This window comes from Lutra lutra, chromosome 3, assembly GCF_902655055.1.
Source record: "Lutra lutra chromosome 3, mLutLut1.2, whole genome shotgun sequence".
In the NCBI taxonomy this organism is placed as follows: Eukaryota; Metazoa; Chordata; class Mammalia; order Carnivora; family Mustelidae; genus Lutra; species Lutra lutra.
Genome location: NC_062280.1, coordinates 33,618,778 through 33,646,259, shown reverse-complemented (window position 1 = coordinate 33,646,259; position 27,482 = coordinate 33,618,778). Strand labels below are relative to the sequence as shown.

Genomic DNA, 27,482 nt, shown 5'->3' with positions numbered 1-27,482 from the left:
CTGCTTTTTCAGATCGCCCTTCCCGAAAGGAACCATGAATTGGCATTTTCCTTTCTTCCTTGTGGCCACAGTGACGTTGCCCTCTGTGTGCTCCCAGTTCAACCCCCTGTCTCTGGAGGAACTGGGCTCCAACACAGGAATCCAGGTTTTCAATCAGATCGTCAAATCCCGGCCTCATGACAACGTGGTCGTGTCCCCCCATGGGATCGCGTCCATCCTGGGGATGCTTCAGCTGGGAGCCGACGGCAGGACCAAGAAGCAGCTCACCACGGTGATGAGATACAGCGTGAACGGTGCGTGCCCTGTGGGCTCTGGCTGCCGGGGCCTGGAGCAAGTTCTGCCTCTAGAGGGTTTTCTCTGGTGCCATTCTGGCACCCAGGACCAATGTGGCTGTCCTGGAAGTCAGGAGGCCTGGATTCTGGGCTCTGTCCTATAGTCTTGGGGCTTTGGGTCAGTCACTTGGTCTTGCTACACCCCCTCACTCATCTCTAAAAAGAAAGCTTCCCATCTGCCCCACCTCCGTGGTGCATCATGGTTGTGAACACACTTTTTAAAGTTGGGAGCTGGGGAGTTGGGTGGGTAGGTGTGGCCATGGATGGCAGCAAGGGAGAACCTCCATCCTGTGTCTTTTTTTTTTAAGTTTTTTTTTTTTTTTAACTTTATTTATTTACCTGAGAGAGAGAGAGAGGGAGAAACAGACCCCTCCTGAGCAGGGAGTCAGATGTGGGACTCAATCCTGGGATTCCAGGATCATGACCTGAGCTGAAGGCAGATGCTTAACTGACTGAGCTACCCAGGTGCCCCTCCGTCCTGTATCTTAACTATGCGGTCACCACATGAATCTGTGTAGGTGAGAAAAGTGCAGAGAGACATGCATATGCACACACAGACACACACACACACACACACACACACACGAATCCCTGTAAAAGGCATGCACTGTGCCTGAGCACTGTGAGCTGTACCAGTGGCGGTCTCCAGGTCCTGTGCTGTAGTCGTACACAGTGTTACCACTGGGGAAACCGAGCAAAAGGCACAGGGGGCCACCCTGTATGTTGTTTTGCAACTTCCTGTGAATCTATCATTATTTCAAAATAAAAAGCTAAAAAAAAAAATCTTTTTCTTTTTTTGAAGTCAGGCCCAATGGAGAAGGTTTGAATTGTTGTTTTGAATGATCTGCATACACTTCAAAGTCTCCATCTCCTAGCACTGGTGCCTCGTGGCTCCAGCTCAGGTTTCGTCCCCCAGCACCCACCTTGCACCCGCCTCTTGTGCGAGGGCCGCGTGTGAGGGAGCAGAACCCTGAGCACTGTGGGCCTGGCAAGTTCCTATGCACCTCTTGCGTCTCTGCTGCTTTATTGGAAAATGAGGGACTTGCTCTTTCCATGTTCCTCCACTCCTGCTAGCCTCATAAAGTTCTAAGAATCTTGACTGCATTGATGCCTTCGGCTGGAAGAGGAAGATGAGAGGGGCGGGCAAGGTTGAAGAACTCCGTGCCTCGCTCCGTGCCCTTCGGTGGCTGTGTTCAGTGTCACCTCCCAAGCTGCCAGCCAAATGCCTAAGCACCGCACTCTGTTTACATGGCCTTCAGTTTCACAGGAGTCTGCAGTTGGATCACCTGTCAGAAGCGTGGAAGGACTCCGTACTTGAACACACCATTCTACCCCTTGCTTGGACACTCGGAAAACTGTTGGTGATTTGTAGCTTGACACTGAATCACTGCTAGGATTTACAGCCCTTCCCAGTGCCATCCAGACCCTGTCAGCCAGTACAGTTCCAGCTCGGCAACTGGACTCTTGTTTCACACTGAGCCACACTCCTGCAAAGCGGTATTTCTAAAATTTGGACAGTGTTGCCTTTGGGTGGCTTCCTTACCCCGCCCCTGCTTTCTCCTGAGTTATTGGCTGTTGTGTTGTGGAATGGGGCTGCAGGGAGCTCAGGGGAGCCCAAGTGGCTTCTCAGGCCCTCTGAGAACTCAGGATAGTGATACGCTTACTGAGGGCAGAGACAGAACTGTCTGGGGCAGGGGAGGAAGAACTACACCGCTCTTTTCCTGGCAGGAGACCAAGGCATGTGGAGGAGGAGATGGTGTGGCCAAAAGGGACAGGTGCTGGGTCTTGGCCTCTGCTATTCCCTTACTGATAAAGTGGGCCTGCCCCATAGGACAGCATGAAAGTGGGGTCATGAGAAGCCAAACAAAGGGCCAAAGGGTCACCTCCCTGGGCCTCATGGCCAGCTCACCGTGCCCTTATTGAGTGGGTCTGGAGAAGAGACATGGCGTGTGCCAGGTCAGCTCTCCAAGAGACCATCACCGTGACACCTGCAGGCTGTTTTAGGACAGTGTCATTTTGAAAGGACCCTAAGCGAGGAACCCAAGAATCTGTAATTTGAGCTCACTACAGAAACACATTTCATCCTTACAATTTATTTTCCTCTTCATGTTCTAAAACCAAATGGAGCATGTATGAGTGGCTCGTGTAAAATAAAGCTATGTTGCCATAAAATTAATCCCCATGCTTTTTGAGCTTGAGATCAGGTAAAAATCACACTGTTCTTGGATGGTGGCACCTGGTAATTTTTTATGGTCTTTCTAATGCTCATTTTATTCATTTTTTTTCCAAAATAGAAAAAAAAAGAAATCACAGTGTTAAATCTTTGGCAGGAAAGAGCACCAAAGATTGTTAAGAAAGAAAAAGAATGAATCAGGAAGATTCCTTGGATTTATTCCCCCATGGCTATGTAAAAAAGCACTTGCCAGTCTTCCTAGTGACCTGGCACCAAGAAAGTCTCCCAGGAGGATAAGTTCTATGTGGGGAAGATGTTGAGGTGCCTTGAATATGCTGTTTTGGTGCTAAAAGCACCACAGATTTTTAAGAACTACTAATAATTTTACTTAATTTTACCATTTACCCCCTCCCCCTTCTTAACACAAGGCCACTGAGGAAGCACAACACTTGGTCTCTTGTTACTCAGGCTTATCTCGTCTATACTGTTCTTATTTGCCATCCTAAGAAAGATACTTTAAAAAAAAATAGCTTTTCTGAATTCTCGCTAAAATACTGCTGCATCTTTTCATTTCTCCTCTAGGAGTCGGTAAAGTGTTAAAGAAGATCAACAAGGCCATCAACTCCAAGAAGAATAAGGACATTGTGACTGTGGCCAATGCAGTGTTCGTGAAGAACGGCTTCAAGATGGAGGTGCCTTTTGTCACCCGGAACAAAGATGTGTTTCAGTGTGAAGTCCAGAATGTGAGCTTTGAGGATCCAGCCTCCGCCTGTGATTCCATCAACGTGTGGGTTAAGAACGAAACCAGGGGTGAGTGGCCCTGGTTCCCCAGGACCGGCTTTGTACAATCTTGTATTTTGTGAATGAAAACATGAGGGGGACTCTGAGGTTCCAATGGGTCCCATGGCCATTCCATTGTGAAAGGCCTGGACTCAAGCAGGTTTCATGACTCCATACATCTTCCTTCCCCTTTTTTAAAATTTATTTTTATGTATTTTTTAATTTTTTAAAAAGATTTTATTTATTTATTTGAGAGAAAGAGAGCATGAGAAAGAGAGGTCAGAGGGAGAAGCAGACTCCCCGCTGAGCAGGGAGCCCGATGTGGGGACTCAGTCCCGGGACTCCAGGATCATGACCTGAGCCAAAGGCTGTCGCTTAACCCACTGAGCCACCCAGGCGCCCTTCCTTCCCTTTTCTTGCCACCACCACTCCCTGTGCTGTTCAGGACGACTCTCCCTGGGGCCCTGGCAACAGAGTAGAATTCAGCTGCGCTGACTCTCCCCTGTCCTCGCTACATCTCCTCCCTAGAGGCCTTGCCTGCAGGCCGAGGCCTGCTCTGAAGGTTCAGCTGCTCAGTCCTTCCTACGTGCACCTCTGCGACTGCCCCTCTCCACCTGCGAGATTCGGGATTGGTCTCCCTCCTTGCTTTCCTTCCTTCTTGCTGGCGTCCCCTCCGGGAAGTAGGTGCTTCCTCTTGGCTTATGATGGGCATGTGATTATGCGTTGTCTATGCCCCTCTATTACAGCGCTTTCCACGCTGCTTAGTGATTACGTGTTTACACGCATTTCTCCTCTCATTAGACCAAGGAGATGTCTAACGTGGGTGTTTTAAAACCTGTTAATTTGTAAACTGGAGGTCTAGGTAGAAACGTTCTGGACTAGAGATGGGTCCAGAACAATGGAGGAAAGGGAATACTGCAGATATAGACCGGGGAAACTTTTTTTGTAGGAGGTTGAGTTTAGGCCACAAGAAGAGACCCAAAGGCTCCATTGGGACCCAAGGACAGAACATGAGGAAACTGGCTTTTCAGGTCATATGTTTCCAATTGTGGTTCCGGGGGCGCCTGCGTCAGGATTATCCAGGGCATTTGTTCTGAAGGCAGGTCCCTGGACCCCAACCTCCTGTATCGAATCTCTGAAGGAGGGGGCCTGGCTTTCTGCATGGAAATGGGTGCTCGCCCAGTCTACCTCCGCCCCCCCACCCTCCAGCAGACTTGTATACGCAAATGTCCAAGAACGTATGGCAGACTAGTGCAGAGGTGGACCAGGAGGGCCGGGGAGGGTAGAGGGGAGCCGGAACGGCATTCCTTCTCCATAGGGTCCTGGATAGCGCGATCTGGGCTTCCTTCCTAAAACCACAGAACGATCAGGAGACCTACAAGTGTGAAGGGTTTAGTGGTTCTTTCTGGGCCTAGAGGCCTAAGAACAGGGGTTGCTGGCGCTCAGAGCTAGATGGCTGGTTGACTGTGGCGTGTCAATGCTCCCTGCCAGCCTTCTTTACCAGTGTGCTAGGAATAGTCAGTCATGCTTGTGTGCCACGTGACAACACTCAAACTGCCTGGACACACACTGACTCAGTTGCTTACTGCCTCTGGGGAGGGGGGAGTATGGTAAGACTTGGGCATGCTTTTCAACCCTACAGGCCCACTCCCGTCTTTATAAACAAAGATTTTATATTTTATAAGATTATATATAATTATATTTTATAAGATTATATATTTTATAATCTTTTTGTAAGATTTTATAAGATTATATTTTATAAGATTTTATAAACAAAGATTTTACTATTCACTCTGCCACCCTGAAATGAAATCCACAGCTCACATAACCTGTGCACATGTACACAAAATTTTTATTATTTTTAAAAAAATTTTTCAATTCTTTTTTTTTAAGATTTTATGTATTTATTTGACAGACAGAGATCACAAGTAGGTAGAGAGGCAGGCAGAGAGAGAGAAAGGAGGAAGCAGGCTCCCTGCTGAGCAGAGAGCCCAATGCAGGACTCGATCCCAGGACCCTGAGATCATGACCTGAGCCGAAGGCAGAGGCTTTAACCCACTGAGCCACCCAGGCACCCAATTTTTTTCAATTCTTAAAGATCTTATTTATTTATTTATTAGAAAGAGTGCATGGACACACAAGTGAGGGGGAGGAGCAGAGAGACAAGCAGGGAGCCTGATGTGGGACTCGATTCCAGGACCTTAGGATCATGACCTAAGCAGAAGGCAGACACTTAACTGAGCACCCCCCCAGCTGCCCCAGAAGTACACAAAATTTTTAGAAATTAGTATACGCTGAACTGTAATACAAGGAAAAACAAAACTAATTTATGTATGTAGTTCAGTAGGTAAACCCTTGGGCACCAGCTGCACCTGAGAACATAATAAAGCCGTCATATTCTTAGAATAATTGTGAACTGACAGCTACAAAAACAGATGGAGACAGCTTTGTCATGCCAGTAACACGAAAACCACAAGCTGCCTTCCGCTTTCTCTGAAGCACTTTTTTCTAAAACGGTGCAAAATTCTTTGTAAATTTCAGAACAAAATAAGAAGAATCTCCACTTGATATGCCCGGCAGTCACACACCTACAAAATTCCCTGTACGATAAGAACATGCCCCCAGGGGCGCCTGGGTGGCTCAGTGGGTTAAGCCTCTGCCTTCAGCTCAGGTCATGATCTCAGGGTCCTGGGATCGAGCCCCGCATCGGGCTCTCTGCTCAGCAGTGAGCCTGCTTCCCCCTCTCTCTGCCTGCCTCTCTGCCTACTTGTGATTTCTCTCTCTCTCTCTCTCTGTCAAATAAATAAATAAAAAATCTTAAAAAAAAAAAAAAAAAAAAAGAACATGCCCCCAAACAGGTAACTTTGTGTTTACATGGAGGAGAAAGCGAGGTTCTGGGCTCCGGGGGTGCTAAGCCAGTGTGATGCTAGTGTGAGTAAGCCACACAGCAAGCAGGACGCTTCTTTACCACGTGGGACCATTTGGAGCATCGCAGGACAGGTAGCTTCTCTGGCCACCTGCCACGCATCTGAAAACTCCCCCACAAGGTCCCGTGTTGCCCCCTTGGAGCAATCAGCCCCACTGAGGGGCACTTACCTACCTGGCAGAGCCCGCAAGGACCCTGGAGATCCAGCAGTCCACATTTGGAAGACTGCCCAGTCCCATTCCTGCCCCTGCAGAGGGGGTGAGCCAGACATGAAGGAGATGTCCCGTGTGATGGGGTGATGATGGCCCAGCCAGGGCTGCCCTGCCTGCGTCTCCACCTGCGCTGCTCCTTCCCCTCCTCTATGCTCCAGCCATGTGAGCTTCCTCCCTGTCCCTCCAGCTCACCGGGCTCTCTTCCGTCACAGCCCACTACCGCTTGCCTTTCTTCCCCCCTCCCCTTGCTAATGCCTGTTTATTTCCAACCCGCCCAGGAACGGCATCATCACAGTTAAAAGTACAGGCGCTAAGTTTGAATCTCAGTTCTGCCGCTTCCTAGCTGTGTAACCTGGGGCAAGGTCCCTAACCTCCCTGTGCCCCAGAGTCCTCATCTATAAAGTGGAGATACGACAGTGACATCTACTAAAAGTTATAACAACATTAAGGTTTTTATGGAAATGTAAATAATATGCATAAAGCATTTAGCAAAGTTCATAGCACTTAACAAATGTTCAACAAGCATGAGCTGGGTTTTTTTTAATGTTTTTAAATTTTTTAATTAACATATAGTGTATTATTAGCCCCAGGGGTACAGGTCTGTGAATTGTCAGGCTTACACACTTCACAGCACTCACCATAGCACATATCCTCCCCAATGTCCATAACCGCACCACCCTCTCCCTGCCCCCCCCCCCCCCCGGCAACCCTCAGTTTTGTTTCATGAGATTAAGAGTCTCTTATGGTTTGTCTCCCTCCTGATCCCATCTTGTTTCATTTTTTCCTTCCCTACCCTCCAAACCCTCCACTGTGCCTCTCAAATTCCTCATATCAGGGAGATCATATGATAATTGTCTTTCTCTAATTGACTTATTTCGGCGTGAGCTGTTTTTATAGCTATTAGGGCAAGTAATACTTCAGGGAACCCATCCATCCCTGACCCCACTGACCAGATCGGATACCTTTCTTATTTGCCCTCGCATCTTCGAGTACTTCTGCTTCAAGGTATTTATTACTATTGAATACACTTTCCTAAGTCATTTATGCCAACCTCCCACTCTCTCTTCTTCATAGCTTTCTGAGGGTAGGCCTCATTTTTTGTTTGTTCATTTTCTTGCCTAGAAGAGCACTTGGCACATGGTAGGTAAGTATCCAAGAATGGATGGTGGGGCGGTGGTCGGATGGATGGAAGGAAGGAGGGTGGGTAGACGGATGGGTGGGTGGGTAGGTGAATGCATGTTTACTGCATAGTTCTGTTCGTAGTTCTTGATGGCAGGTCCTCCAAGTGCTTCATTGCGTCTAAACCATGCATTTCTTACCTTTTTATCATTTCTTGTTATTTCTTCATTCCCCTTACTATATCTTGATTCTGACAGTGTCAATCAGAGGTGTTATCTACCACAACAAAAAAGAGTCTGTGGAGACAATAAGTGTCTTCTTAGACACTTAAACACTTATTAAGCACTGACAGTACACTCAACACAGAGGTTGACTTGACTTTCAGAAAGTGAATGACAGGGTCCTTGCTCTTGTGCAGTTTATGGTCCAGGTGGGAGAGAGAGACACATTAGGTGGGTCTAAAACCACACGTATAATGGTGGTGCTGAGCGTTGAGCTTTATGGAAACTCCCGGGAGTTTGGGAGGAGGGTCTGAGGAAGTTTATTATAGATACAGAGTGGACCTGTGTCTTAAAGACACCTAGGGGTTGGATTGGGTGATGTTTCCAGCAAAGATAAGATACAACCTCCACTATCGGGATCCAACTCTGAGGAATGTGCCATGGCTGAAGCACAGAATTGTGACTTCCTCCCACAGGACAGAGGCTGCCCTTTCATAGAAATGGCCATTTAAGCTTGGGGATTTTCCTTCAGACCCTGACTGATGGTGGCATTGGTGCCCCCTTGTGTAAGTAAGGAGTAGTGATGAAGCTCTTACTGAGGACTCTGGAGTCTGGGCAACCTCTGTGTGCATCTTGACTTGACCATGACGTAGGCAAACGTTTGTTTATTGGACATCGACTTCTTGAACATCATCTAAAGGGACTCAAAGCCCTCGCACCTGAATTCGGCAGTCTTGCTTCTTCAGAAACTATTGATTGTACTCTAACCATTTAAAGAATTACAACTTGCGTTTATATTATGGCACTATGATTTTCTTTTTTAAATGCTGGGGCCAAAAGCTATAGTTAAACTAATTTTTAGTTTAAACTAATTAGTAAGCTGATTTTTTAATCACTTTGGGTATTAGTAATCCCTCATTTAACACATATACAGCTGAATCTTCAAAGACCAAGCAAAAGGAACCTAAATGAAAACCCAAACCTTCAAGCACAGGTCGCATTTGAGAAAGGTCTTCGTGGCCTCAGAGAACGTTCCAAGACTGTCACAGTTGTTTGCTCCTTCACTCCTGACACAAACAAGATGGACCATTCTTGACATTTTGTGGAGCAAATGTCCCTTCAACTCGGGAGGGCTTCTAGGACAGACCCCATTTCTTTTTATTTCTATAATATTACACCTAGCTCGATCCCTAACTCATAAATGTAGACACCAATTTGTGGTTCCAGCCCTTCAGTAAGTAGCTGTGAGGCCTTGTGTTACCAGGGATGCCAAGCGAATGCCCGGCATTTCTAAAACCTTCAGAGAAATTAAACATTTATCCTTGATAAAACTGCGCAGGCCAAAGAGCTTCATTTTTGCCCAGGATTAAATCCACTCGGTGGTTGAAACAGCAACTGCATCTCTTGTGCTGATGGTAAACCCTCCTTGGGAGTCGCACCTGTCAGTTATTAGCAACGATAGGGAAATTCATCATTAATTAAGTATAGCTTATTTAGATGAGTAAAATTTTCTAAAACATGGGTTTTGTAGGCAATGAGTTATAAAATAATTTCTTTTTTGTTTTATTTCTTTTAAGATTTTATTTATTTATTTGTCAGAGAGAGTGTGAGCACAAGCATGGGGAGTGGCTGACAGAGGGAGAAGCAGGCTCCCCACTGAGCAGGGAGCTCAATGCAGGACTCGATCCCTGAACCCTGGGATCATGACCTGAGCAGAAGACAGATGCTTAATCGACTGAGCCACACCCAGACATCCCAGTTATAAAAATACTTTGATGAAATTTCTGGTAACCCTCAAATAGAGGCTGTCTAAAGTCTTTTTTTGGATTCTCTGATTTTATCTTTAATTTTTCAGCTTTCATTTTTAGTGAGGAAAAAAAAAATGAGAAAGGACCAAAAGGCTGTTGTAAACAGTTCCCTTCCAGTCTTTTAAAAATTTCTTCCATTTTTTTTTTTTTCACTGTCTGCGCTCCAACACTGCCTTTTGCCCTCCAGTGGACTGCCAATACTGAGATCTTCCTTTGCTTGTTCTGTGACCTTCCAGGTATGATCGACAACCTGCTCTCCCCAGATCTCATTGACGGTGTGCTCACCAGACTCGTCCTGGTCAATGCCGTGTATTTTAAAGGTTTGTGGAAATCACGGTTCCAACCCGAGAACACGAAGAAACGTACGTTTGTGGCAGCCGATGGGAAGTCATATCAAGTGCCCATGCTAGCCCAGCTCTCCGTGTTCCGATGCGGTAAGTGTCCGCGTGGCTGTGCGCCCTGCCCGCGATTTCACTTCGTCCAGGGGCAGAACTGACTGATTTTTTTTAAAAAGCGCAGGGGAGAGGAGGGCAGGACATTTTTTAAAGCTCAGGGTAAAGTTTTGTATTGTTTACAGAGGTTATGTATTAACATATAACATATAGGCTTTTAGGTTGACAATTTAAAGAGAGAGGACAGCTCATAAAATATGAAATATAAACAGGCATTAAGCCTACAAAAGCATCATCAAATCATCATTAGCCACCTTACATTACCAAATTAAAAATAAAAGTAAAAATTTGATTTTTTTTCCACTTACCGATTCGCAAACATTACAAAGATCGACAAAGCCCAGTTGTAGCTCTGGTGGGGGCTGGGGGAGATGTGGGCACCCCAATTGTGGAGGATGGAAGAGGCTGTGGGATGTGAGACTTCCTAGGAGCCCACGTAGTGATCCCACACCAAGGAACGTAAGCTCTGAAGATCCTCTCACCCTAGCAAATAAATAAAACCCAGATACGTATGTATAGTGGAACATATGGGATAAATAGATTAAGATTTACATAAGTAGAAAGATGATACAATATATGGTTGATTTCAGAAAACAAGTTCTAGAACAGCAGATGCTGATTCATCTCATTTACGTAAAATACTTTCTATATATTCCTCCATCTGTAGAGACACGTCTTGGAGGATGTTCAATAAAATGTGAACAGTGGTACTACTTCAAATGATTATTTTTCTTTATTTGAATCTGCATATCTTTTAAAACAAGCCTGTGTCTGTTTCACGACCCAGGAAACAATGACCAGCCCCTGCTGTCATTACCACAGCATTGACACACGAAGTCTGCTGATTCTTTTTTTAATCCTGGTTTCATGGAAGCATTTGTCGTCCAATTTAAATTGATCTTTTTCCTCTGTAAGTTAGCCTTTGTGTCTCCGATCAGAACCTGAACACATGGGCCCCGAGTATGACCTTTGCATATTCGGTCACTGAAAGCATCCGGTGTTGCTCGGAGTCCTGCCATCTGCATAATTGTCTAAGTGAAGGAATGGCTCCCGAGAGGGGAGCAAGGAACAAAGTCCTTTTCCTTCTTGCTTATCTTTCGTGAAGCTTCTAGATGAATTTTTGTCATTCCCTCAAAAAAATTTTTTTTTTTAGAAGATAATTTGTATTTAAAAGCCCTGCAGGAAGATAACATGCTCAGCAAGTGAGAATAATAAAAGGCTCTTTCTGCCCAAAAGTCATCCCCTCTTTCCCATGGTAGCCCAGCCCTCCCTACTCCCTGCTGGTGTTGCCGGGAAGACCTCACTGGAACGCCAGCAAAGCCACCAGCTCGTATCCAAAGCAAAGCCATTTTATTTTAGGTCAATCTTTATACACATTATCTGTTCTAATAAAAAGACTAAAAGTGAAAGGCCTTCAATGATTGTATGTTTCTGTTGCTGAAAAATAAATATCAGTCGTGAAAGATTAAAACACAAGGATCCTGTAGACATATGAAAGACATATGGAACACGAATATGTTTGTTTTTACAGGAATGGAACATCTTTTCTTCATTATATAGTATGTTCCTAGAGAGGCAGTTACATATCCGGGTAGCCTTTCCATTAAGAACTGATTTGTCTGAGAGTGTGTGTGTATATTACAGACAGTAATGCACGAATGCATTCTCGCTGTCAAGGATTCTAACCGTATAGAACCACAGTAAGCTGGTACCTTCTCTCCGCCTTCCAAGAGTCATGCCCTCCCTTCCCCACCCTCTTCCCTCCTGTTCTGAGGCCCCAGGAGGCTGCACTGGGGCTCCCCTGCCTCCCGTTGCGTTGGCTATGAGGTAAACTGGCAGGTGATAGGGTTGCAGGAGGAGAGGGCTTGGGGCATTGACTTCCAGGCCCTTCCAGGCCCTCCCTGCGGTCCCCAGGGCAGCTGCTCCCCTGTAAGAAAGGTCTCTACTCCTGTCAGCAGGTGTGGCCAAGAGCGCTTTCTCTCTGGGTCACCATGCTGCCCTCCCGCTTCCCAGCCTACGTGTGGTAATATTTATAGCCCAAGATACTATCTGGAATGGCTTCTCTCTTCTCTGCCCATGCTTTGTAAATACTCCTGTCATTAAACTCCTTTTCAGTGACCCAGTGATCCTCTCTCTTCCTCTCGGACCCTTACTGATCTGCACTGAACTCAGAGCAGAAGGAAACCCGCTTCTCTGCACTGTTCTCGTTCCCTCACAATAAACACTGTGGACAGCCGCCGTCCTCCTTGCCCTCCTCCCTGTGCCTCTCACGGGGGTTTGCTGAGTAACTGGGAAGTGGAACCCAGTCTCTTCCTGGGCCATGTGACAGAGCACACGGGGGTCCTATGTTCCCTGGTTTCCCCCTTGGGCCAGCACAGCTGCTTCTCAGGGTGACACAGGGCAGACTTGTCATATCTGTGAAGACAGCACAGCAGCTACTTGTTTTCATGACTACAGACCACTTAGCTGGCCACCCCCTTGCTGCCTGTCACCAGTCGGGCTGGCACGACCAGCCAGTGCTCAGAGATGGGTCATTGCCGCTGAGCTCAGAGGCTGCCCCGCGTACTCACATGACCTCTGCCAACCACCCTCCGCCCCCCTCCCCCATCGCAAGTGTTCTGGGTCTCACCACGCCCCTTCCATCACTTTGCAAAAACATTGGTAGTCCATGTATCTGTCCTCTGGACCGTCTCCCCAAGACGCCATCAAGATCTCTGAGAAGATTCACTTAGTAATGTTAAGAAGAAAGGGTGGAAAATGAAAGATGAGGGGAAATCCTTCTGACCATGTCCCATAAAGTAGAAGCACACTAAGGATAAAAACTCTTCTAATTTAAAAAGAAAAGTTCTTGAAATCTTTTTTTTTAGAAGAAGTGTATTTCATGCTCATTGCAAAAATCTATAAATAAAACATTGCAATGAGGCAAAAAATAAATGTTCTCCTATAATCCCGTTTCCCAGCGTAAGAACCCCTTTAGTGGTAGGTGTATTATTTGAGACCTTTTTTATAGATACAGAAAGTATGTTTATGAAACTTTTTTGCATAATAGGATTATACTGTAATTTCTATTCTATAATCTGCTTTATACATTAGATAGTATATTGTAGAAAACTTTATGTTAATTCATGTAGGTTTACTTGATCCTTTAATCAGCTGTATATTATTCCATGGCATAAATGTATTATACTATCCTATGGATATTATTATATATATTATTACATTTTTCCTGTAGTAAACACTTCAGCAAGTATTCTTATACATAAATCTTTAGCAACGGTCAGAATTTATAAAGGTATTTTCCTTGGATAGGAATTGCTGAATCAAAAGTTGTTATAATTTTTTTGATTTATGGTTATGAATTCAGACATTAAAGACTTCATTTTGGAAAAAAACCACAAAGAATTTCAAATATATATGTATATATGTGTATATATATAAATATATTTGAATATACAGTATATTTCCTGTTTTCACTCTCCTCTAAGCTTCCAACTCATACCTACCTATTCAAGTTACCTCTCTACCTGGTTGTCTATTAAGTTTTAGTTCCATAGATGAAACATATTATTGTCCTCACCCATCTGGTTCTCCCTCCACATTTGTTAGCTCAGCAAGTGTCACCTGCACTCACCTAGTTGCTTAAACCACACCTTCTTCCCCATTAATTCTCCCCAGACACCCTTGCATTTCAGCTAGAATATGGACCACTGCATTCCGTGGTTCTGTTTTTTGCTCTCAAATCTGTATTTCAGTTTCTTCTGAAGTAGAGCTGAAACAATTCCCCAAGAGCTCAGGAAATCCATAAAGCTGCTTGTAGTGGAAGGTAATTGGAGGAATTTTTATCTATAAAGTTTTCCTGATATTCAATATTTAAAATATTCTCTCTGAGTTTAGAGGCCAAGAAAGAGTTCTTAACATTTCAAGCAAGCCTAGTTACTTCCTCCCTTGTAGGATTTAAAGAAGGGATCAGAGTCTTTTGGGGGTTTTCCAGAATATCTGGATCATCCCCAAAATACCACTTATAGAAAGTTCTAAATCTCCATGTTTTTAATACTTGGTTCTTTGTCAGTTACTTCTCATTAAAGGTTTTGTTGATCCCCATTCATCTAAGAGAAAAGATTTCTCTTCCCTTCTAATCTGTTTCCTCCTTTCCAGCATGAATGAACCTACTTCATTTACATTTTTCTACACTCCAGCATCAGTCCTTATTAGAGAACACTCCATCTACTTCCCAGATGTTAAAGCACAGAGAGCCTGGCCGGGACTTTTTAACAGAAAGACTCTGGGACAAAGGCAAGCTGCCTGCTAGGACACAAGGCTCCAGCTCCCCTTCCTTGCTCAATTCCTTCTGCCCTGGAGCTGTGCCTACTGCAGTCGCTGTGGTTGCTTTTGGTGGACTGAGGCTGCGTTTCAGCTGTTTGGGCAGTGAACAAGCACTCAAGAAGAAATGCATTTTATAAAGCTCCTTCCATCAGTAGATGAAAGTTTTTACTGGGTATAAGCAAGCCTCTGTGCTGAGCACTGTGCTGCGTGTATCACCTGGTTGAATCTTCACAGCAATCCTATAAGCCAGGCACTGCTATCCCATTTTACAGATAAAGAAACTAAGACTTGGCATTAAGCCACTTGCCCAAGATGCAGAGCAAGCGTGTCAGAAGAGCCAGGATTTGAATCCAGATTCTAGACCTCCCGATGTCATGTGTTTAACCTCAGCCCTTGTTCTCCCTAAGACAATGCTGAGAAAGCAGTCTTACAAGACTGTGTAGTGATCAGGTTAGGAGAGGAGAGGTGTCAATTTGTCCCCTACCTCCTCAAGCCACCAAGCAAAGATTAGCATGGAAGGGGTGTGTGCAGCGGGGCATCTGTGATCAGAAGCAGAAGTAGGGCCAGGGAGAAAGAAATCATCGGGTAGATGTGAGTGCCTGGGTACGAATGCTTAGGGGTTATTCATGGAACTGATCAGTCACTGGTGTACCCAGTGCAGGGTGCTTGGGTGGCTCCGTCGGATAAGCCTCTGCCTTCAGCTCAGGTCATGATCCTGGAGTCCTGGGATCGAGCCCCACATCGGGCTTCCTGCTCAACAGGGAGTCTGCTTCTCCCTCTGCCCCTTTCTCCTGCTCATGATCTCTCTCTCACTCTTTCTCTCTCTCACTCTCTCATAAATAAATAAAATCTTAAAACAAAACACGTATCCAGTAGAGGCTGGATTCACCGGTGGAGGTAGAAGCTGTCTCCCCACTGGAAAAACACACCCCAGCTCATAATTTTTCTTTATTCGTGACCCCGATTCTTCTTATCAGAACAGTAAATGTTTCTAGAAGTGGTTAACGGATGCCTCCAGGTCCTTATTTCATGCCCTGAAGCGATCATTAACTGCTCCCCAAACCGCACAGTTTCTCGAAGAGCTCTGCCAGATCAGGGCCTCCTGTTTTCTTTGAAGATTAAAGGGCTCATTAGGAAATGGTGCTTTTTTCTGACTCTCCCATTGATTTTCCAGTTTCTGCCGAGACCATTTTATTACTCAAGGTAAAAGGAAAGTTAAAGAATCCCATCTCTGATTCTTAGGCAGCCCAGAGACAGAACTGGCCTTGAGTGACAATTCCCGGGCATCCGGAGCCAGCCGGACAGGTTGCTGAACGGCCCCGCCGGCAAATGCAGAAGGATGGGAAGGGGATATCCTGAGCACCTCCTGAATTGCCCAGAGTTTTCTTCCTGAAGGAGAAACTTGAATGTCATCCTGTCATGTCACATATTCTAATAGCGTTGCTATTCTTTATCATATTTTATAGCTAAAGGTGTTCATTATGTAACAAAGAAAGTTCGAGGTCTCTCCCTTTCTCCCGCCCTCCCAGCCCCCTCCTGTGGAGAACTGGCTTAATTGAAGTTCCCTGTCTCACACGCAGTGACTGGCAGAGTTCGTCCCCAGAGAAAAGACAAGTGAAAATCGTGAGAGAAACTCTCTTTCTCTTTTCCTTAAATGCATTATTCTTCTAGGTCATCTAGAGCCGGGGGAGGAGGCGGAGGGGCCCCGTGTTCAGCGGGCATCGGCCGTGGGCCCGGTCCTGCCAAGCGCCTTACATATTTTTTCTCATTTCATCATCACGGCGACCCTGTGAGGGACGTACTTTTAATGTCCCTGATATCTCCACTCTCCATAGTAAGTGGCATGCAGAGGTTAAGTGCCTCACCAAGGTCACTACGTTCTTAAAAAGTCTGAAGTGCTTAATAAACCATTTCAGAGATCCGCCAGAAATCTAGAAATGCTGGCTTTCCATTCACATAGTTAATTTTAATGAGTCTCTCATTACATGACTGATGTAAAGTTTTCATGGGATCCTAAGGTGTGTTCCATGAGAGGTTCTTTCCCGGGGAGTCGGTGGCCTCTGTGGGCCCCGTGCCCCTGAGCTGAGCTTCCAGCTGGTGCCTTCCCGAGCTCAGTAGCACCAGCTCCCATCAGTCAGTGCGCAGCCGTGCTGCTCAGCTGCTGAATGTTTTGAATGTTTTACACGGGATGAAAGGGTTCTAGGATCAAATGAGTTCAGGAAACCTGGGGATAGCCAAACAGCTTTTCCTTCAGAACCGTCTCAGAGCCTTTACAGCACTGGTATATATTACGAATCTGCAAGAAGAATCAGTCCAGTGTTTTCTAAACTTACTCGGACGTGGAATCTGTTTGTCTCCTGGGCAACGTGCAGGTCTCCTGGGCGTCTGTTCTCCAGACAACCGCCATTTTGAGAAGTGCAGGTGTAAATCAGTTGTCAGGTTTTTATTAGGAAGTACAAGTACCATAAGGTATCTGAAAGCCCTAAGGACGGTTACTGGAGTGGGTGAAGTGTGAGGAGGGAGTGGGGTAGTGGACTAGGAAGGTCATTGTTGGCGTTAGGCATACTGAATCCAAGGCCTGGCGTTCCACTTCTTAGCCCACGTGTCTCTAGGCAAGTTACTTACTTTCTCTAATTGTAGCCTCCTGGTCTATGAAATAGGACTGCATTATTTTATGCCAAGGATTAGAAGTCAGACTGATTGGCCAGGGGAACGAGACTGAAACAAAGTTAAAGTTATGCAAAGCTTTATCCTATGCTAAGCATTAGAAGTCAGACTGACCGGCCAGGGCCATCTCCAAAGAGAGCGACCACCCCCAGCTTACAGGCTTAAGAATTGACTGGGGCACCTGGGTGGCTCAGTGGGTTAAAGCCTCTGCCTTCGGCTCAGGTCATGATCCCAGGGTCCTGGGACCGAGTCCCGCATCGGGCTCTCTGCTCAGCAGGGAGCCTGCTTCCTCCTCTCTCTCTGCCTGCCTCTCTGCCTACTTGCGATCTCTGTCTGTCAAATAAATAAATAAAATCTTTAAAAGAGAAAAAAAAAAAAAAAGAATTGACTGACCCATCAGGGCCGCCTCCGAAGGCAGTGACCCCTCCCAGCCTCACAGACTCACTTTTATAGAGTAAAAGCCTGGCCGCACGTAGGTGGCCGATGAGATTGTAACATTGCATAGTCATGTTAGGCCACACGCAGGTGGCTAATTGAATTACAATTTACCCTTTAGTAGCTGTTTGAACTAACCTATTACTCTGGTCAGAATTGGCACTCAAGTTTGGCGCCCAAAAGGCGGGGTTTACATTCTTTGGTGGTTAAGGAGATAGTATGTGTGTTTTACTGATTGGATGTTTTTACATGGCCCGACTCCTCCCTGTATTCTGGGCTCCGTTATCAGGAACTGGCCGACCTGGCCTTGTATTCTGGGCTCTGTTATTAGGAACTGGCCGGCCATATTTTACTGGTTTCTCAGACTTGTTTCTAAGTAAGTTCCTCTGGTGAGGGTGGGGCAGGGTCAGTTTAAGTTTTACTGCACATACAACAAAATGGCTTTTAACCAAGATGGAGTCGCTCTGGCTAAATAGGCCCTTACAATACTACTATGTGGGGCGCTGTAGCTTCTAAATGTGTTGAAATGGTTGGTGTGGGCCCTAAACAATGGAGCCGTTCATCCCTTTCTCCTTTCTCTTCACTTGCTCACATAGGTTCAGCCAAAAGAGCAATTCTCAGGCAGCTCAAATTCATTCCTTTATTCACATGATAAGGGTTAGCACTTGCAAAGCACTGTATTCTAAGTGCCTCATGATCTCGTTCAATTCAACTCAACAGAATTAATGTTATTTTAGTGACGCCAAAGGCGTTTTGTTAAGACATGTCTAAATTGAAGAAAGAATTCTTTACCAGGGAAAGAAGAAATAATTGTCTTTATCTTTGTCCTTTTAAGGAAACTATATTTAGAAAAGAGAAGTTTTCAAACTGAATTGCCCTCTTCCCTCTGAAGCTACCCATGTGGTCAGCAAACATTCAGGCCACTTCTAGAAGTCATCAGGGATACCCTGAACCTGCCTCTGATTTCTTTAGGGTCTACAAGCACCCCCAATGATTTATGGTACAACTTCATCGAACTGCCCTACCACGGGGAAAGCATCAGCATGCTGATCGCCTTGCCAACCGAGAGCTCCACCCCGTTGTCGGCCATCATCCCTCACATCAGCACCAAGACCATAGACAGCTGGATGAACACCATGGTGCCCAAGAGGGTGCAGGTCATCTTGCCCAAGTAAGTTGTCCCTCTCCCTGAAGAGAAGACATTGGGAGTACTCCGTCCCTGGAGCGGTTGTGTCAGATACCAGATAGCATGAGGCTAGGAAATGGCACAGCCTAAATCCTAAAGCCGGATTTACTTTTCAGAAGTTGCATGGTGGAAATACAAGGCTCTGCTTTTGCGGAAGCTTCTCCATCCCCCCCCCCCCCCCCAGTTCCTGTGCCTCTCATGCAGCAGGATAATGATCATCAGGAGGGAAGGAAAGGAGGCAGCCTGACCTCTGAGTCTCCATAAGACCTCAAGCTCCTTAGTACCATTTTGAGGGCTTTTAACTTACTTAATTTTGTCCAAAAGACTGAAAAACACATGTATAACCATACAGTAAAGGTTAGTCGTGTTTTGATAAGGAGTTTCATTTTAGTCTTTTTAAGTTTTAGCTGGAAGTTCCTAAAGACCAAGTCCAAAAGCTAGGTGGTTAAGGAAACATTTTGAAACCATCCAGGCAGAATTCTTACATTAGTATCATACTTTGGCAGTTCCTTCTTGCACCATCATCCCAAATTCTGCTTGAATCCCAAATTTCTAACAGGTGAGAGAATGCCTTATACCCAGACCTGTGAAAGAGGCAGTGAACCTCCCCTGTCTGTGTTCCCGGAGCTTTTAACCAGCCACGTCTCAGGGTGGGAAAGACACCTTCCAGTTCTAATAGCTTTTACTTCTCTGGTCACTGAGTTAAGTATAATCCAAGGAGTCCATTCATAATAAGTATTAGTAATCCTCCTAAGAATTTTTTTATTGTGAAGTGTGCCTTTATGTAGGCAGTGCTTGCTATAAATGAATAAGATTTATGACATTATAGGTAAAGCACAATTATAATGGTAAATTATCATTAGAGCCCATCTGTGATGAAAATCTGCTCGCCTACCCTGATTGCTCTTCCACCAAATGGGAGAAAGCCTAAAAAAAAAACTTCCTCTGATGGTAGATTTAATAGCTGACATTTACGTAAGTGTGACTCTAAGGCCAGATAGGTCGCAAGAAACTCCTGTGACACCCAAATAGAATGCATTGTCACCAAGTCCTGTTGTTAGTTCGTATTTTCCTAGTAAAACGCTTTCAAAATCCCATCAAGAAGGAGCAGGAATGTGTCTCCTCTCTTCAGACCATCCCCAATATGGCAGCCACCATGATGCTTGGTTGGTTGGAAATGGGGAAAACCTGTAGATAATCCTGTCACTATTCTGGATATCCTCCCATGAGCGTGAGGGAAAGTGCTTCCGAAGCTCTCCCTAAGAACTGGAATGGGGGAGCCTGCAGCACATGAGGGTGAGGTCACCCTCGTTTGCCGTTACGGGGTCCTGCTCCTTTTGCCGGCTAAGTGTTTGAGAGAGGAGTCGTTCTCTGCTTAAATCTTGGAACTACAGTTTCAGACACAGTTTAGATTGGTGTCCAGAGCATACTTAACAAAGAATCCGTTTATCAAGCCTTCTGCACCGGCACTGATAATATCGTTTTACATTGTTTATGGTATGATGATTTTCCCTCATTTTCTCCTTTCCTGCTAGGTTCACCGCTGTAGCACAGACAGACCTGAAGGAGCCGCTGAAAGCTCTTGGTATCACCGAGATGTTCGATCCATCAAAAGCAAATTTTGCAAAAATAACAAGTATGTTCAATTTAAAACTTCTTCTTAAACTTGGAGACTGTGTTACAAACTGGGTCTCTGATTTGTTTGGAAAGAAAAGATCAGGGGCGCTTGAGGGGCTCAGTCCACCAAGTGCCTGGCTCTTGATTTCGACTCAGGTCATGATCGATCTCAGGGTCGTGGGATCAAGCCCCGTGTTGGGCTCTGCACTTAGCCAGGAGTCTACTTAGGATTCTCTCTCTCCCCCTCTGCCCCTCCCCCCGCTCTCTCTTTCTCTCTCTCAAACAAATAAATCTTTAAAATTAAAAAAAGAACAAAAGAAAAGATCAAAATTAGGAGTGTATTGCCCTGAAATTCCCCAGGATTTACTCTGATTTATCACCAAATGATGCTGTTCATCCTCAGTCATCTAAATCAACAGAAATCATTCATCCTTGTGTTTCATGTGTACATTTCATGGGAGGCCCAGGTGACTCTGCAGTTACAGAAGACCTTCGTGTATCATCTTTAATACTTACAAATGTAGCTCTTAATTAGATATTAGTCTTTCTTTTTCAAATGCAAACTATTTCCCTGTGTTTGGAAAATGAAGATTTTTAAACTCTCAGATCCTTGCTTCCATCTAGCAACAAAAGGCATGTGCTATATCCAGATGAGTATTTTGGCATTTAATGCTCGTTAATCCGAAACAGTATAAATTCAGAGGGGTCTGACTGGAACCTTTCTTTGCCAAAGCATCTAGGACGCAGCTGGTATTCTGTCACTACATTTGCCAATATATGTACCTTTTCCTAGAGTTATAGTCCTATTGAATATAATTCCGCTCCTGGTCCTTTTAATATGGAGCTCAGCAACCTCCTTCCAAAGAGAAGTCATAGAGTAAACATTATTTATGCTCCTTTTGTGTTTTTCCCCTTGAGAAGTTCATTACTGAGCTTGATGGCCTGCAGGTGAGCACCTGGGTGCCCGTCCTGGGGCTACACACGACATCCCTGGTGAACTTGCAGCTGTAGGGATATTCTGACGCCCTTTCATCCCTGGATAACCCAATGCATCCCAGGTACGGCAGCCTGAGTACCACCTGGGAGCTTGTCCAAGGGGCACAGTCTTGGGTCTCACCCAGACATACTGAATCAGAATCATTTTAACAGGATTCCTCAGCCCAGTAACATTAGAGGGCATTGTTTGAACCTGCACGTTCCCCTCCAGGGTTCTCTTGTATGGCCCACCGTCTACACTGGCAGGGTAGTTCACAGGTGGTCAGAGGGAGAACCAGGTGCCTGAAATTCTCCTAGATCTTATGGTTAACCTGCTGGTGACTTTCATCCTGCAGACATCCCTCTCATTCTCCGGTGGTCGTATTAAAGCCCAGCATCTGTGCAGACAGTTGAAAACCGGGTGACATGGAAAGCACTTTTTCGGTTTGCTTCCAGACCCGTGTCCCATCAAGGCTACCGTTAACTTCTGTTTGCATTCTCCTACAATGCCGTGGCCAGTGGGTATTGCTGGAATGATAAGGTTTTGCTGAGAAAGAAAATGGGTTCACTAGAAGGTTCCAGAGACACAATTGCCATTCCGAGTCTGGTTCTGAACTCTTCTTACACTCAACACTCTTCTCACTAATATGGCAGTGAGATGACTGGCTTTTCCTGTGGAAAACCACTCACTAGCCATATGATCTGAGAGCACATTTCTTAACCCTCTGGGCCTCAGTTTCCCCATCCATAAATGCCATCTGAAATTCTTTCTGGATCTGACATTTTGTCCCTTACAAACAATATTGTTGCCTTGCTTCTTCTGGAAATCTGGACTTCTTTACTAAAGCTCTGCTCTTTTTTATTTTTTTATGCAATGCTGAGTGATGAGAGTTGAACTGATAGAGCTACTAACACATTCAGGGTCGGTGAATCCCTCCTCAGAAGTGATATCACAGTTCACTTACAGAGACTGAAATTCACGGCAGGTGACCGTCACCCTACAGCCTTCAATCTCCAGACTATAAGAGGTCACTTCCCCTGACACCTTTTAAGAACTGGAATTTGCCAAGGATTTGAAGTTACTTTCTGAGCCAAATGGATGGCCTGTGTATCAGATAAATGCTGTGTTTGTTTTATTTTCTGGAAACAGGGTCAGAAAACCTACATGTTTCTCACATCTTGCAGAAAGCAAAAATTGAAGTCAGCGAAGATGGGACCAAAGCTTCAGCAGCAACAAGTAAGAACTGGGTCAGGAGCCAGAACGAGCCATGACGTAGCGGGGGTGGGAGCGTGCTATCGCTTGCACAGCCACTTAGCCAGTTGGTAGCAAACCCATTACCCCCAGCCCAGAACTGGGGATTGCCCCCCAGGTGACAAGGGTGAATTTAGATAGAATGAGGACTGGTCTTCTCAAGGCTTGGAGCCTGTTCCATTAAGGAAAGCCCCTCAGGATGAGACCTTCCTCCAGGACGAGAGTTGGCAAGCTTTCTCTGTAAAGAGCTTAATAGTGTGTATTTTCTGCCTTGTGGCTGGTACTTTCTCCACCTGAGCTTCTCAACTCCCCCACTGTAATGGGAAAGCTGCCGCTGTAGCGGGAAAGCCACAGAGCTGATCGGAGCCAGTGGACGTGGCTGTGTTCCAATAAAGCTTTATTTATAAAAGCAGGATCTGACTGTCTCAGACTCTGCCCGAAGGCAGGGGTTTGCTGACCCCTGCCGTCAGAAGGTTAAAGCATATTCTGGCTTCTTATTGGCAGAAAAGCCCAATCTTCATATTGCAACCTAAAATAATAGCAACTACTGATCGGGGCTAGGCAGGTCTATCTGGGACAAAGCGAAGAAAGAGCGAGCAGCTGTGGAATTACGGCAGGATTGCTGGGCCACCCCCTTTGATAAGTAGAACATCTACATCTGCTTTCTCCTCGTGGTGGTTTACATAACGAAGGAGAAAATAGAACAATCTTAGGTTGGTTTTCGTAGCCCCTAATTATCCAACTGAGATTGGGTGGATCTGGCCATGCTCTGAACTCATAAAGGGAATATCCCAGCTCCGCTTGTAACTGGGTCACATATTTCTGGTCATGAAAAAGTACCATTTATGCTCCAAATAGACACTTTTTATGGCCTTTCTAGAATAAACATTTAATTTGTAATCCTTTAAAATAACATTAAAAACAAAGACCTAGAAGATGAGCGCTTCAAATTTCTCAGATGCCTTTTGTCTCTTCTAGGAGGTACTTGTAAGTTAGAGCTGGATTTTGCCATTATTGACCAATTTTGCCAATTTGTGTAATTATCGGGACTGGCTCCGTAATTTGCAGGGCGCTGTAGACCATAGAGATGGAGCCCTCGCTGAACACTTATTAAGAATTTGGGGGCGCCTGGGTGGCTCAGTGGGTTAAGCCGCTGCCTTCGGCTCGGGTCATGATCTCGGAGTCCTGGGATCGAGTCCCGCATCTGGCTCTCTGCTCGGCAGGGAGCCTGCTTCCTCCTGTCTCTCTGCCTGCCTCTCTGCCTGCTTGTGATCTCTCTCTGTCAAATAAATAAATAAAATCTTTAAAAAAAAAAAAAAAAAAGAATTTGAAGACAGCAGTAGCCGAGCACTGAACCAAGTGAGGGCCTCTCGTGAGTGTGACCGGCAGGCCACGTGCCCAGGAAGCCAGCACTGCTGGCTTAGTTCCTAGGGCTGCTTGTAGCACGGGACCACAGATGGGGTGCGGGGGCTTATACTGCAGAAGTTTATATCAGTTCTGGAGACTGGAAGGCCAAGATCAAGGGCTGGTTTCTCCTGAGGCCTTGCTCCGTGGCTTGCCAAGGGTTGCTTCCTCCCTATGTCCTCACGTGGCCTTCGCCCCAAGCACCAATATCCCGTGTGTCTTCCTCTCTTCTTAAAAGGACACAAGTCCTATTGGATCAGGGCCCCGCCTTCGTGCCCTCATTCAAACTTAAATACCTTGGGGTTTAGGGCCTCAACATAGGGATTTTGAGGGAGTACGGTTTAGCCCAAAAGACCTGCTAACTCCTGATTGCTTTTCAGTAACCCCAGGTTTAGCTGTAGATGGTTCCTTTGTGATATCAAGCCCAAGTCATTAGTACTTCCTGGGGTTTGAGGAAGAAAACTGGGCCATTGCGGAAAGAGTGGTACAGTTTTATCCCAACACCTACCTTCCTGCAAGGCCCTGTCACAGGCTTATGAAATTGAAGCCGCCATGGGGAAGCATGGCAGAGCAAGCATGTCTAGGGCCGTGGCCTACGGAAGTTTGCTTTCTGAGTCCAGCGGCTACAGCAGCGTGGGGTAGGGGTTCCAGAGGAGAGGACTCTGTTACCATGGAGAGGGGACCCACCAGAGGAAAAGGCACAGACGAAATGGTTGAAAACACAGCTGGGCCTTGATGTACAGGAAGGCTTTGGCTGAGCGAAAAGGACCAGGGAGCCTTCATTGGCAAGGCAGACGGTATAAATAAAAAACAGCTGATAATAACGGTGAGTATGCACTAGGTGTTAAGTGACAAACACTGTTCTCCAAGCTTATAATGTGTAGGTCATTTAATCCTCCTAAAAACCCTATGGAGTGAGTACATTGATTAAAGAAGGTGGTATTTGTATAGACTGAATGAGACATGGAGTGGAAAGGGCCTGGCCCATGGTAGGGGTTCAATAAATGAGGACCATTGGGCCAATCTAACCTGGCCAGCCTATGGGACAGGCATTGTGTCCTCGAACTTCAGCATGGAGGATCCTTGCTGGCCTCACGCGGGGTGTACAACACATTTTCTTTTTCTCCCTGTAGCTGCGATTCTAATTGCAAGGTCGTCACCTCCCTGGTTTATAGTAGACAGACCTTTTCTGTTTTTCATCCGACATAATCCTACAGGTAAGCGACTCTTCTCTTCCGTCCTCGTCCTTCACGAGCTGTTAGAATTCAGAAAGGTCTAGAATCGTAGGGAAACCCAGCCTTGTTTCTCTTAACCCATCTCCCTTGTGTCAACAATTGCAAACACTTTGAGTAATAGACCACCCACCTTGAAGAGATAAGAAAACCAAGGCTGTGTTTACAGAGTGTGATGGAATCTTTTAAACATTGATTTTAGGTTTGTTGTTTGGTTTGTTTTTAACATTGAGAGAGCTCTGCAGCCCTTTTGGGGACTTTTGACAGTTATTGATTTTTTGTCCACATTTTTGTAAGTGCAGTAGTTAAATTTTATAAGAAACTACGTGTCCTCAACCTCTGGAAGCCCCCCTCTATTGTTATGGCCCGAGAACTGTTAATTTGATAACAGACTGGCTCCCCAAGTCATGGGTTCAATGTTGGCTCTGTCCTTTTAGCTTCATCTTTAAAATGTGGATAACAATAGTTCTTACCTTTTAGTACAATTATGAAGAATAAGTGAGTTTGTCTTTGTGGAGAGGTTGGCTTCACATTGGTGCAGAGTAGAAACTCCTACATTTCAGCATTTACTCTTTTTTTTTTTAATCAATAACACAGGCTAGTTCCTTATTCTTTTGTCTTGTATCTTTAATGTCCTATTTCGTGTGCTCCTGCACAGAAGTCCGATATGGGAGCCTCAAGCCACACGAGGTTATTTAACCTTAACTCTCGATAATGAAAATGAAATATAATTTAAAATTCAGTTTCCTAGGGGCGCCTGGGTGGCTCAGTGGTTTAAGCCTCTGCCTTCGGCTCAGGTCATGGTCTCAGGGTCCTGGGATCGAGCCCCACAACGGGCTCTCTGCTCAGCAAGGTGCCTGCTTCCCTTCCTCTCTCTCTCTCTGCCTGCCTCTCTGCCTACTTGTAATCTCTGTCTGTCAAATAACTAAATAAAATCTTTAAAAAAAAAAAAAATTCAGTTTCCTAGACTCGCCATGTTTCAAGGGCTCAATGGCCACACATGACTAGTGGCTACTATATTGAACAATGAAAATAGAGACATTTCCATCATTGCAGAAAGTCCTATTGGATAGCACTGCTTGAGACCAATTAATCGCAGCCTAGGGACTATCCCTTAAACACACTTTATATCTTATTTTAAGAAATGTTTTTTATAGAGTTGTGCCTTGTTTCCTTCTAATTCTGTAGGTGCTGTCTTATTCATGGGGCAAATATACAAACCCTGAAGAGTGTGCAGGAGAAACCAGGCAAAGCTAAGCTCCTTTGCAATGAAAATAAGGCTCCTTTCCTACATCTTTCATAGTTCTGTTAAATATTTTTGTACATTACTTTCTTTTTCAAAACTAGTTCTTAGGAACAGAGACTCAGTGATGCAAGCATTTCTGTTCTGGGATATATATCAAAGGGAAAAGGGGCAGGATGGCTGGAGCACTGTACTGACAGGTGAATAGAAAGGCTTCAAAATGTCTAAAAAAAATCCTTTAAACTACTGAGCTAACCCTCTTGAGTATTTACCGTTCAGTTCAGGAGTTTTGTTTTGTTTGTTTTGTTTACACGTGTGGCATTTCAGAAGAAATTGAATCAGTGTGATGGGGAAAAAATAAAAAAAATAAAAATAAAAAACACAAAAAAACACATTTTATGGTAGCTTTTACTTTTTTTATGAAAAAAATATTATTGGCCTTTTTAAATTCTTTTGTTTGGGTCTCATCCAAAGTCTTGGTAGGAAGCATTATTTCGGGGGTAGAAATAGTAAAATCTCTAGCCTCTTTGGGTGTTTTTGTTGTTGTTGTTTTTCTATAATGCATGTATTCACTAAAATAAAGTCTAAAAAAAGAATGTCTTGCTAGACAAGGTTTGCTGTTCTGCAGTGTGCCTGTCACTACTGCTCTGTACTCTTTGGATTTGCATTTTTGTATTTTGTACAAAGTAAAAAATAAAGTGTTATGAGTAGTAAAAAAAAGAAATGCCGTTTCTCTGTGATTGAAAATACAACAAAAGAAACAGAGTCTTTTAAAAATACTTTAACTTCAAGGGGAAGAAAATGATACAAGATGGGATCAAGAGGGAGACAAACCATAAGAGACTCTTCATCTCAGGAAACAAAAGGTTCCTGGGTGGTTGAGGGGTAAGGATAGGGTGGCTGGGTTATGGACATTGGGGAGGGTGTGTGCTATGGTGAGTGCTGGGAATTGTGTAAGACTGATGATTCACAGACCTGTACCCCTGGGGCAAATAATACATTATATGTTAATTAAAAAAATACTTTAACTTCTTCTACTAAATCTTTGTGCTCAGGCAAGTAGCAGAAAACCCACAGACCCCCACGATTTCTTTTCCTCTAACCCTGGCAATCAAACACTGTTCC

The 27,482-nt window shown here is 45.0% G+C and overlaps 1 protein-coding gene across 1 annotated transcript in view; it reads left to right on the top strand.

Moving 5' to 3' along the window:
- SERPINE2 (serpin family E member 2) overlaps positions 1 to 27,077 on the top strand; it is a 62,326-nt gene extending 35,249 nt beyond the window's left edge. The window contains exons 2-9 of the mRNA XM_047721792.1: positions 13 to 293; positions 3,088 to 3,315; positions 9,808 to 10,005; positions 18,421 to 18,619; positions 20,170 to 20,270; positions 22,377 to 22,463; positions 25,016 to 25,099; positions 26,303 to 27,077. Coding sequence (XP_047577748.1) covers positions 35 to 293; positions 3,088 to 3,315; positions 9,808 to 10,005; positions 18,421 to 18,619; positions 20,170 to 20,270; positions 22,377 to 22,463; positions 25,016 to 25,099; positions 26,303 to 26,340 — 1,194 coding nt within the window. The 5' untranslated portion in view covers positions 13 to 34 and the 3' untranslated portion in view covers positions 26,341 to 27,077. The remainder of the gene's footprint in view (positions 1 to 12; positions 294 to 3,087; positions 3,316 to 9,807; positions 10,006 to 18,420; positions 18,620 to 20,169; positions 20,271 to 22,376; positions 22,464 to 25,015; positions 25,100 to 26,302) is intronic.
- The last annotated feature ends 405 nt before the right edge of the window (positions 27,078 to 27,482 follow it).